We start from the raw sequence: 13,264 nt of genomic DNA on the forward strand, positions 1-13,264 counted from the left end.
AATGCCCTCTGTGTGAACTTGTCGATTAGAAGTGTAGGACACTGTAAAATACTAATACTAATAATGAGCTTTCAGGCAGTATGTCTACTAAAGTGGTTTACATCAGCAACACAAAAATATTCAGCACAGATTAAAAAACCCAGTTAAAATCACAATCAACAGTATTCAATATAGGGACAAAAGCAAAGTGCTTGTGCAAAGGAAAGGAGGCAGAGCTCAGCTCCCGCCACCAGCCTTGGGATGGCTGCTCCGAAGGCTGGCAGTGGGGCGGAGAGACCTTCGCCCCGCGCCAGCTTTGGGATGGCTGCTCCGAAGGCTGGCGGTGGGGCGGAGAGACCTCCTCCCGCCACCAGCCTTCGGAAGGCTGTCCTGAAGACTTGCGGTGGGAGGAGGGTTTTCCTTCCCACCGCCAACTTTCAGAATGCTGTTCTGAATGTTGGTGGTGGGGAGGAAAAACCCTCCTCCCACCGCAAGCCCTGGGAACAGAGAAGCGCTGCGCACCTTCCCCTCTGTTCCCGTACCTGTCCTGAAGGCTTGTGGTGGGGAGAAAAGCCCTTCTCCGCACCGCCAGCCTGGCAAGCGGTCTCCATAGGAACGCATTGATTGATTTTCAATGCATTCCTATGGGAAACCGTGCTTCGCAAGACGAAAAACTCGCTAGACGAAAAAACTCTCGGAACGAATTAATTTCGTCTTGCGAGGCACCACTGTATATGTTTTTTAATCTGTGCTGAAAATGAGGGTCAACACTGATCACATTTGAAGGGGGAAGGAGCTCCACAAATGGGGGAGAAGGCATTCCACTGGATATGTGGGTCATAAGCCGCATAAGGCTTTGTATGTACATTGAATTTGGCCCAACAGCATATACTAAGCAGCAGAAGCGGTTTTTTGTCTCTACACTTGAGAAACCCATATGCCAGAATATAACCCATAAACCAGTTTTCTTCACAAGTGTGAAGCTGTTTTATGTCCTACTTCCCCTTGTTATTAATACATGTGTTGATAACAGCCTGATTATAGTGGGTGAGCAGGGATTTGAGTGCCTATTGAAGTCTGGGCACATGGAGTGATCTGGGTTTTCACTTCCCAGTGCATGCATTCGGAGGAAAAACAGGCATTTGCAGATTGACAGTAGGATTGATGAACAAAGTTAGTTCTCAAATAGCCCCTATCTGGCATATAAGAATATGAAATATTACTAGCCCACCCATCTACACATTTCTACATCAATAGCCTGGAGGAAAAAGAACCAACTTTCTTCCATTTACATAAACTTCCCCTTTTGGAGACCATTTTCATTTGCCAAGAGCAACTAGATTACAAATCTAAGATGAACATTAAAAAGGACATTAATAATTTTTTTTTAATGAAAAGTGTTTATTAAACACGTGCATATTTACAATATTGAACATCCCAACATACCCAAATCTTATATTACACAAACATAAATCTGAAAAGATTTAACAAAGTCAACACAAAACACACTGAATTGTATGCCAAATAATGCTTTTAAATAATCCATTTAATAAAACACAAGAGGAAATAATGTTGCAGGCACACAAAACGTTTGCAACAGAAGGTTGCTTGCCTTGACAAGCTACGGTTGCTGTACTTAAATCCACTTAAGCTATTAAGCACAAGTACAAAGGAATAAATATTTGGAAATGAGCTTTTTGGACCTGATTCCACAGACATAAATTGTGCACAATTGATTTTTACTCCACTGATTCCACTGTGCGCACAGCAGCTCTGACATACATCGGAGCTCTATGCAGAGAGGGTCTGTCCCATTTTCTTCCAACTTTCAGGAATGTTAGGTTTAGTCAGGTGCACAGATAGTCTATAATAAATAGGACAGTCTGCTTGCATGGAGTTTGGGATTGTGGCCCTTGACTAATCCGAGCATTAAATCCCATTGATTTCAATGGGATTAAAGTGCTTGCAACAGGGCTAGATTTTAAGACCCCTCCGTTGCAAGAATTAATTCCCACTGATTAATTTTTCCTATTTCTCATTGCTTTTACAGTGCTGAGTAACAGATGCCTTGAGAAATATTGCCAGTCATACATTCCCAGGCAAAGAACTAAGCTCAAAGCCCTTATGTTTAGTAGATTTGCAGTTAAGTGCTTTGGGGGATCAGAAATAATGTCCATTATAGAAAAAGTCCACAAACAACTGCAAGAACCATCTATTCTTAATTATCTAAAAAATAAGCCACATGATATGCATCAAGACAATTTTACTATGAAGACTATATTAAATATTTTACATGGCTTGAAATACAGTGTTGTAGCTGCCAGCATGTAATACATTTTAATAAGATACAATTCTTGCCCACTGGATGGAAACTTGCATGAGCACATGTATACCGGACTGCAGATAAAGAAACCCAGAGCAATTTGTTTCACTCTAAGAGCCAATTAGTACAGTGACTTACTAGCCTGAAACTCCACGGCTCTAAAACTGGTTCCCAAATCAGATTATGCAAAGGAAAAAAGAAGATCAGCTGGACACCAAATTTAGCTGCCTGGGTCACGTGCAACATGATCTGAGAGGCAAACACAATTGAAAGTGCCATCACAAACAGCACTTAGCTGGCAGGTATTTTGTGCTCATTTTGTATGTACAGAATAGTCCAGATTCAAATACTATTACTGTACTGTATGCATGCATGTGCCTGACATTCTTGATATTTTCTTATCTATCTGAATGCGATGCCATCGTATTGTATGTTTCAACAGTGATAAGAAGCTAATAAAATCCTATCTGTATTGTGGCATAACCCGAAGCTTTTTGCACATGACTATTGCACTGCAACAATTTTTTCTAATCAAAGACAGCCTGTGCCATTTTAGAGAAGGGCCCCACACTGTGGCTTTTACGATTGGCTCAAGAGTTTAAGGATTTAAGGACTTTTGTTTGACTCTGAAAGTCATGCTAGACTAGAGGATAACAAACTAATAAGCTCTTTTTTGAGGAGGCGGGAATTGTGAGTTATGACTCTTGTGTGTTACCTGGAGAACTGCAAAGAACTTACGTGAATTTTCCATGACAAACAGTATATTAAAAAAATCCATTTTAAGTTATATGTTGATTCAGAACAAAGTACTTCTTTACACATCTAATAAAAAAGCAAACACCTTACAACATCCCCTGGATCGTTTATATATTCAAATGAAATCGACAAACATTACAAACCCTTAAATATTCGAAGTAGCTGGATATCAGACATCTTCAGCAATCGTAGTGTCAAAAACCCGATAGCAAATTTGCTGCTGTCTTCCATCCGTGACATAGTAGGATTTGATAAAACAGTCCAGCCACGGCATGTCATCTACAATCAAAAGCAAATGACTGGTTTTAATCTGCATTTTCTGTATTCAAGAATTGTGACCAAAAAAACAAAACTTGTATAGACCTCGAAACATTAAGCATATATCAGAATCACAGCAGTGGGACAGAAACAGTGGCACATACAGTGTGGCTATAATACAAGGGTATTCATGTAGCGCAGAAAGGAACAGCACCATGGACTGCAATGTCTTAACCAAGACACTACAATCCATCTTGGAAGTTGAACGGAATCCATTCCGGAAGTCCGTTCGACTTCCAAAATGCTTGGAAACCAAAGTGCGGCTTCTGATTGGCTGCAGGAAGCTCCTGCAGCCAATCGGAAGCCATATCCAACATTCAGGTTCCAAAGAACATTTGCAAGCTGGAACACTCACTTCCGGGTTTGCAGCGTTCGGGAGCCAAAACATTGAACTCACAATGCGTTCGGGATCCAAGATATGACTGTATACATATTTAAGATGCCAAAGAAAGCACTTATCCTACTTCACGTGAAACAAAAACTTGGTTAGGTGAGTCATGAAAAATTCAGCTGGGCTTCTGTTTGAAGCACTCTGCATCGAAAAAATGTCCCTTATACATGAACCGCTGCCAAGTGAAATCAGTGCTTCTGTGTTTGCTAGCATGGCAGATATTACTTTTCTCATTTCTCCTCCCTCCCCAAATTCGGCATAAAATCAATAAAGTGTCATGGTTGTTGCTGAGTCTATCAGATATTTGCACTATGTGCAGTTAAATTCTGAAGGCCAGAATGTATTTCTCAAGTTCTATTAGGGAGGAAAAAATCTCAAAACAATCCACAATATTCTCATACAATGAAACTGGGCTCAGTAATACACAGGCACAAGAAGCTAGCATTTGTCATCAACAAACACAAACAGTTTTAATTCAGAAGTATATACAGGCAATCACATTCTTGTACAGGAAAAGGCAACTTTAAATTACTCTGGCAACCAATTGGACTAAATGTGGCTGTCAAATGTACAGAGGTCCTTAAGGCTTTATGGATAGTTTCATGAGGTTTCAGCATATATAAGAGAACAGAAGGGCCACTGAAGTATACCATCTGTGACTTCATTTGAAGACACCTTTCAGTGCTGCTGAAGTGCTAGGTTGCTCTTTAAAGATACAGTTTAAACATACCACGCTGTACAGAATAGTTATCCTTTGTACCAAATTCTCTGTTTCGACAATTGCAGCCAATGGAGAAATTATACATCTGTATCTTTAAAAAGAACAGAGCTACAAACCAGTGTAGTTTTGTGGTACAGCAGGAAAAGATGTAATTTAATTCTCTTTCCTATAGAGTGTAAAAATTAAAAAGATAAACTTATGTAGATTTTAACCATGCTTCCAAATTTATGATAATTATCTCACCTAGATTTGTGTCTGAGGGGCAAAGTTTTTTCATGATTCTTTCTATGTTCTCTTGAAAAATATTATTGAACAAGACTTCAGAAGCTGGAATTTGGAAGAAATCTTTCTGGAGAACAGGAAAAATGATGCAGATATAATTAAATTAGTCAATAGATATTTGGCAAAGAAATGAAAATTACATGTAACAAAAACATGTTTCACACTTCATGTTTTTAACACAATGCAAATAAAGAAAAACAGAAGGGAGTAGCATTGTTTATTCACATAAGCAGCCTAATATTTAAATCTGTTTTTAACGTTCTGGTATAACAAGAAGGAGTGCCTTTTAAAAAACATCTTCACTTTAATCCAATTCATAAGTGAATCTAAATTCACCCTCTCAAAGGAATTCATGCCAACCTTAGCTTTATTAAAATTCATAGCTAAAATAGAAATAATCTACCACATTTGTACAGGCTAGATCTTAATAAAACATGAATGTATGTCTCAAGTGTATGCTGAGCAATTTCTACCACCAATATGCAGTTAACTCACAGAATACTCTGTGGTCTCATCTACTGCACTATAAACCCGTGTACCAACACTTAGTTAAAAATAAGAGAAATTACAGGTGCCAATTAGTGCTATTTGGTATGAGTAGATGTAATCACATTATGTCTGTTTTATAGCTTCTATGTAATTGAAGGGTTCAGATTCTAAATATTTTTGGAGGTTAAAATGCTGTACCTTGTTGCAATGCTTCAGCATATAAAGAACTGGTAAGTTAAAAAGAAATGAAAACGTTCCCCCCCGTAATTTTCATGTCCATCTACAGTGGTACCTCAGGTTACATACGCTTCAGGTTACATACGCTTCAGGTTACAGGCTCCGCTAACCCAGAAATAGTACCTCAGGTTAAGAACTTTGCTTCAGGATGAGAACAGAAATCGTGTGGCGGCGGCAGCAGGAGGCCCCATTAGCTAAAGTGGTGCTTCAGGTTAAGAACAGTTTCAGGTTAAGAATGGACCCCTGGAACGAATTAAGTATTTAACCCGAGGTACCACTGTATATGTAATAACCTAACTTTTACATTTTTGTTCAAACATGTCAAGACTGACAAGTTTTTACATGCTTCGCACATTTCTCTGTGAGGAGGTTGGCTGTCATTCTATCATTTTTTTATAGAACAAGAACATTTTTTCATCTTGTTTCTGATTTGGCTTTGCTTAAATTCTAACTAGGTAAAGGCAGAGGGACCCCTGACCATTGGGTCCAGTTGTGACCGACTCTGGGGTTGCGGCGCTCATCTCGCTTTATTGGACGAGGGAGCTGGCGTACAGTCATGTGGCCAGCATGACTAAACTGCTTCTGGCAAACCAGAGGAGCACACGGAAACGCCGTTTACCTTCCTGCCGGAGCGGTACCTATTTATCTACTTGCACTTTGACGTGCTTTTGAACTGCTAGGTTGGCAGGAGCAGGGACCAAGCAACGGGAGCTCACCCCGTTGCGGGGATTCGAACTGCCGACCTTCTGATTGGCAAATCCTAGGCTCTGTAGTTTAACCCACAGCGCCACCTGCGTCCCTCTTAAATTCTAACTAGTGGTGGGCAAACTGTCCCCAAGTAGAAAGGTCCACAAATTATTATTCCCCCCCAAGAATTTTAAATTAACACAAGAAGAGTCTGCTGGATCATGCAATAGATCCATCTAGCCCAACATCCTGTTCTCATCGTAGCCAACCAAATGCTTGTAGGTTTACTGAGTGCAAGGACACTCTCTCCTCTCCTGTGGCTTCTAGCAGCTGATATTCAGAAGGATATACTGCCTGTGACCATGGAGGCAGAACACAGAAACCATGGCTAGTAGCCGTCAATAGCCCTTTCCCCCATGAATTTGTCTAATTTCTCTTTTAAAGCCACCCAAGTCTTTTAAAGGCCACCACTGCATCCCATGGCAGCTTCCCCAAGTCCTTTTTTAAGGAACTCTTTCTAGCCCTTTCCTTCAGCTGGAAAGGAAGGGAGGAGAGAGAAACTAAGAGAAAGAGAGATGAGAGAAGGATACATAAGGAATCAAGTACAGAATGGTGGCATGCCATAGCACCAGAGAGAGACACGGGGGGGGGGGGTTAAAACAACAGATGCTCCAAAATGTTCCAAATCTGGGCAAAGAAAAGTTAGCAGTCATCCACTGTCAAGACCACCAACAGGCTCAACTGCTTGTATCCAGCATATAGCATTGGGATCAGGCCCTCTCAATGTTGGGCCTGCTACGTCTGTTGCTGCTGCTGTATTTAATCTAAAAATCAAGGTTTGAAAGTGGCTATTTTCATCCAATTTCACATGAGCTTAACTAAATCATTTTTAAACTAGATCATAGTTCTTACTGCTTCTACTGCAACTCTGCCCTCTCTCCATGTCGCTTGAGAGAACAGCCATATACAAGCACACACTTATATTCAAACTGAACATTTTCAGAGTATAATGCTTTCGTCTCTTACGCAATCCATGAGATACACATCCAGGGTTCCTGTCCCATCGTCCAGCATAAACTTCATCACAAAGACATATTCAAGGGGCACAAGTCCTAAAGCTAAGCAGGAGGAAAATAAGTAGTTGTGTTTAGAGATTACTCAATACAAGAGAGGAATAAAAAGCTAAAAATATATTATCAGTGAGATACAGACAACATAAACACCACTGTCATCCACTGATTTATTTCTGCTGCAGAGGATTCCAGTGTGAACAAACTGCTCCCAACTAAACTGCTCCCTCTATTGAAGTGATGTGCACACAAGCTATCTATACTGCACCTTCGTAACATAGTAACACTGCTGTGGAAGATGCTCAATAGCATTTACATACACAATTGCATCCATTGAAAATTTTAATTTCATGTAGGCTTTGTAAGTTATTTCCCAATAGCCAGTAGACATCTTGGCAGCGTAATTGTGGATTCATTTTGTTCTGCCCAGTTCCATTCCTAAGGAAATCTGAAAGGGAAAGCGCTACTGATTCTTTGGTAGAAGAATGGTCCACTGCAGAGAACTGCTCTGCTATGTATCCCATTAAAATAACCCACCAATTTATTTTGTATAGCTTAAATACAAAGTCCAATGAAGATATGAACAGCCACTGAATTAAGTTTTCTAGTTCCATGTTAGTGTTTTAACACAAAATTCTGGTTTCATTTTTGTTGCTGTTGTTGCTTAGGTAGATTACAGTGGGGCAGGAGAACAGAGAGCTGCTGGTTGTGTTTCGCCATTATTTCCTCTGCTAGGACAAGATTCATACAAGTGAATGTAATGCAGACATGGAGCAAGGCAGAGCAGTTCAGCTCCTCTTGCCTGCTCAAATGCAGATCTTTTGAAAGGTGAATGCTATGCAACAGAGAAACCAGCATTTGTTCTTATTTACATAAATCAGCGTCAAGGTCATTTCTCGAGAACAAAAGCTACCCTAAATGGAACTTGGGATAATTTGTGAATAATTACATAAATCAACTATCAAAATCAGCTTCTCCTGCATTTATTGCTTGTGATGAAGCTAATCATGCTTTATTTTACTTCCAGAAATTCGGGAATTCACATAACACACTTCCATGGGGGCGCAGCTCTATGCACAGGGACCACAGCACGAAATGCTGTGTTTCGAACCTAACCATTCCTGGAAGTCCTTTACAAAATAATAATAATGTTTACACACCGTTGCATCCTGCTTTGGGGCTAACAGAAAAGCCCTATTAATTCAGATCAAATGGTTCTGCAGGATCTTTTTTGGAAGCGTGCGCATAATAATAGCACTGGACTCTGTAGAACTTAAAAGCTACATATTTTATTTCCTATGCATCAAATGTCAGACTAATACGTATCAGATTGAGATTAAGCTAGGGACATTCCTGCTCTTTTCCAGGAAAGCTCTGTATGCTAAACTCAAATTGCCTCTTGCAGGCACAGAATTGTAGAGTTGAAAGGGACCATGAGGATCATCCCGTCTCGTCCAACACTGAAAGGCAGGAATCTCTTGCCCAGTGTAGGGCTCAAACATAGGACCCTAACATTAAGAGTCTCATGCTCTACCAACTCAGCCATTTATTACATCTCAGTGATGCCCTTATTTAAACAACAAGAAGAGGCCTGTTCACAAAGGGGAGCAGGCTTTGAGCATTGCCTAATGTGCTGCTTTGAGTACCCTGAGTCAATCTAATTTGAAATTAATGTCAGAAACACTTTATTCAACTTAATATAACTTTGCTCTCCTACATGAACAAGGCACAAATAATGAGAGAGACATCTTCAATATAACAATTATTTGGGAATGAACTGCAAGTCATCCTCTTTCTCCTGGACTCAATAACTTTTTAAATCTTCAGATTTATGCAGCTTTCTCCTTACTTGGACATTACTGGGTGGTTTTATTTACACTCTCGACTTCTGAATAAAAATACTTCTGAATAAAAATATGGATAATAGCATAAACTAACCTTGTGCTATGGTAGTGGGCTCCCACAATGGATCTTTCTGTGCAGCAAGGGGACTCAAGCTTGCTATTGCCTTTGGATTTGAACAGTGTTTGCACCTAAAGTTTGAAACAAAACAATAGCATTAACTGTTCTGTATATTTAGCTTTTCTCAGAATCAAACTTGTCAGAAGAACATTTTCCTGCTATTTTATAGACAGATATTTTATATGGCCTAGAAAAGCAGTAAACTTTAATGCCTTTTATAAGATACTGTCAACAAAAACAAATCCCTTGGTCAGTTGTACTGAAGAACGTCAGGCAAACTGATACATTGCTAAGCATATATTTTCTAAACACTGCTCTTTGTTATTTAATGACACAAAACTGCTTCACGCAATAGAAGTAATAAATTTGGTATGGTACAATATGCTAAAACACGACTGAATTAATAATTTAACCACGGCCTAACGAGTGAAAAATTTTATTCTTTGGCAATGTTTAAAAAAAACTTAGAACATTTTTATAGCCATAAAAATCATCAACATAAAAATGGTGTTTGTAGGTTTTTAAAAGAGAGCTGCAACAAACCTTTTCCAGGTAAGAAAAGTATGCAAATGCTTGTATAGCATGCTTAAAAAGACATCTTTTAACTTTTGATGACTGCAGAAAATAAACCAAGTGTTGTTAGTGTAGAGAAAGTGAATGTTATTGTCCAATATAATTGGGTCTAAGTTGAGACGAATTAAGACTGATTTCAGTTTCATTAGTTCCACTGACTTCTTCCCTTGTAGCAAGAAAGAATTTCTTCCCTCAAGAAATTGGCTCCATTGTTACCGTATCTAATGTCTGACCAAATTCTACCCTCCTGTAACTGAAACCCATTACGTAGATCTAACCCTCTGGGGTAGCAGCAGCAAGCAAGACTTGGCGCCCTTTCCATGTATTTCAAGTATTTGAACAGTGCTATTATGTCCATTCATAGTCTTCTCTTCTGGAGGTTAAATATATCCAGTTCCCACAACCTTTTCCTCATAGGACTTGCTTTCCATATGGATTTCACTGTCATCCTGAACTACTTCTTCAAATGGTTTTGCCCAGAGATGGACACGGTACTACAGATGAGGCACAACTAATGCGATATTACCTTTCGTGGCTTACAAATGGCTCCATAAAAAGGCCTTTACCATCTTTGCAGGTTTTGTTGACAGGGATTAAATCCTGCCCCAGTGATCTAGTGGCACATCTGAGAGTATTGGTAACACATGCACAACTCTAGTGCATGAAACAACTTCCCAATTTAATTCAAAGGAGGCAGAAGTTATGCACTTTGCACACTTAAGATTGCTACCCTGCCCATAGCAGAGGCATAAAAATAACACCAGGGTGTAAATTTGGACCCAGCTAGGAACTTATCATCCTGTCTTCTTAAATTTTATTATTTGCTATAAGGTCAGATAAAATAACTAATTTTCCAAAGGTTTAACAACCGATCAAAGTTTCAGCATCAGAACTGGAGTTAAGAAGCCAGATTTAATATGGGTGTGTGTGTGTTAGATTTACCCATAGTGTGGTATATTCCCTTGCCAAAGAAATGGAGCTGAAAGATCCAGCAACACAAGATCGTCTTCCGTGGCTCCTACGGGTATAATTCCTTTAAATTTTTTTGAGAGCTTCAAGATTTCCTCCAGTGTGCCTCCTATTAATAAACAGAAATAACTATATTTAGGTTACTTTAATACTCTGATAACATGTTAAATAACAGCAGTGAGCCAAGTTATCAAATTTATCCCTGACCATCCTTGTGTATATAATGTGTGTACATATATATTTGGATCCCAAGAGAGACAGACAATCATACAATTCTAGAATCGGAAGGGACCTTAAGGATCATCTAGTCCCATCTGCTGCAATGCAGGAATATGCACCGTACGGGGATTGAACCTGTAACCTTAGCTTTATCAGCACCATGCTCTAACCAACTGAGCTATCCAGCCAATAAGCAGGCAGGTGGGCAAAGTCCACCTGAAAGTCTGTTCCAGCTGGACAAAGGATTCCAAGAGCCAGAAGGAGCCAGGTTAAGATGACCCCAGGACCTGCTCCTGCTGGTCTGTACCCCACTACCAGCACCAGGGCTCCTACCACCAACTTAAACTACAATTCTATTGCCTCAGCCCAGTATACCTGAAGGAGCGTCTCCACCCCCATCGTTCTGCCCGGACGCTGAGGTCCAGCACCAAGGACCTTCTGGCGGTTCCCTCATTGCGAGAAGCAAAGCTACAGGGAACCTCCCACCAGATGTCAAAGAGATAAACAACTACCTGACATTCAGAAGACATCTTAAGGCAGACGTGTTCAGGGAAATTTTTAATGTGTGACATCTTAGTGTATTTTTTGTCTTTGTGGAAGCCGCCCAGAGTGGCTGGGGAAACCCAGCCAGATGGGCGGGGTACAAATAATAAATAATAAAAATAATTATTATTATTAGAATAACCAGGAATCTGTTCTCACAGTGAGTGGCAAAATGCCTATGGGAAGTCCTCAAATAGGACCCAAGTGCAACAGCAGTCGCCCTTCCTATGGTTTCCAGCAACTGGTGTTCAGACAGCGGAAGTAGAACACAGTCATATTATTTATAAGCCACCTTAGGACGATTGGTATCCTGAAGGCAGTATAGAAATAACTGAAATAAATGTGCTCTACACCATGCATGGAATACAAGCTTAAAAATATAAAATACACAAACGTCCGATACGGTTCATTAGGATTTCATAAAGTGGCAAACATGCTGAAATGTATTTCATGGAAGATGCCAGTGGGTGGTATGTTGCAAATTCAAGACTCGGCAGCCGAGGACCAATTAATTAATCCAGCTGAACCAAGAGGGACATACCGTATTTTTCCGTGTATAAGACTAGGCTTTTTCCTTTAAAATAATGCCGAAAATTAGGGGGCATCTTATACACGGATACATCTCCCCCCATTTTTAAAAATCTGAGTCTCCCCAAATAGTCTTATACATGGGGGAGTCTTATAGACAGAAAAGTACAGTACTTCTTCTGTCTAGCTTTCAGCATAGGTCAATTTGCTTAGTCCAGTTGTGAAGCAAGCTGATAATAGTTGTTGATTTCACGTGTTTTGTTTTATATTGTATTTTGAATACCACCTTAGAAGGTGAAGTATGCTCTGAGAGGCGATTCATAAATATTTATACAAATTAATATCAAATCTGTTTCAATCATTGTTACTTGCATTTTTCACACAAAAATATAGAGCTCCTGGAACAAACAACTGTTGTTTGAAAAGCTATAATAGAAACACATGGGCACAGTCCACTAGGAGGTTCTTTCGCAAAAGCCCACAAAATGAATGGCGGCTAAGTAATTCCTTTTCTTGGGGTGATGCCATTCATTTAAGAGGCTCGTGTGCCCAAAATACATGAGGTATGGCTCGTGAATAATAACAAAACATAGCTTGCCTGCTGCTTTTCTCACAGTAGCACAGCTTTATCTCTGTGAAAACACTGACATCCAGAGGATGACTAAGTACAGTACGTTTGCAACAGGAAAGGCTTTTGGGCTTGTATATTATCCAGCTACTAGAAGTAGTAAAATACTTTCTTAGAGGGCAGAATATGAATTCCAACTAAAATGGAAGCAAAGGTAAATTGTACAAAGACATTTGTAAAAAAAGAAATAAAGCTTTGGATTTATTATTCAGTGTCTCATTCACAATTCACTATATAGCAATTCTCTCTTAAGATTATTCTTGTCCTCCCCATTTCTCTTCTCATGCTTAAATGTATCTCACAGATTCAAATCAAGGAGTGCTACCTAAATTTTCTGCTTAGTTTTCCCTTTTCTATTTTCCCCCTATATACAAACACCATTAAGTATTTTGAAGAACTATGAGAAAGAAAGCAGATTTACTTGGGGGCAAAATTCAAGGTAAGATTTTGAAGAGGCAAGAGACTTCATGGGAATGATTTGTGCAATGTGTTTTATGCACGAGTCCATTATATATACGGGGCTTGCCAATTAACAACTATTCCATAGTGCATGAAGTTTGCTCACAAATTGGTTTTTTTTAAGTGCACA

The 13,264-nt window shown here is 39.6% G+C and overlaps 1 protein-coding gene across 4 annotated transcripts in view; it reads right to left on the reverse strand.

The window, feature by feature from the left end:
* Positions 1 to 3,152: 3,152 nt before the first annotated feature.
* POT1 (protection of telomeres 1) overlaps positions 3,153 to 13,264 on the reverse strand; it is a 65,285-nt gene continuing 55,173 nt past the window's right edge. For all 4 annotated transcript variants that reach the window (XM_081877909.1, XM_081877908.1, XM_081877910.1 and 1 more), the window contains 5 exons: positions 10,731 to 10,866; positions 9,192 to 9,286; positions 7,210 to 7,301; positions 4,732 to 4,837; positions 3,153 to 3,337 (listed from right to left, as the gene is read on the reverse strand). In XM_081877909.1, the coding sequence (XP_081734035.1) occupies positions 3,228 to 3,337; positions 4,732 to 4,837; positions 7,210 to 7,301; positions 9,192 to 9,286; positions 10,731 to 10,866 (539 nt within the window). In that variant the 3' untranslated portion in view covers positions 3,153 to 3,227. The remainder of the gene's footprint in view (positions 3,338 to 4,731; positions 4,838 to 7,209; positions 7,302 to 9,191; positions 9,287 to 10,730; positions 10,867 to 13,264) is intronic.

Source organism: Podarcis erhardii (genome assembly GCF_964252035.2).
Source record: "Podarcis erhardii genome assembly, chromosome: 10".
NCBI classification, from domain to species: domain Eukaryota; kingdom Metazoa; phylum Chordata; class Lepidosauria; order Squamata; family Lacertidae; genus Podarcis; species Podarcis erhardii.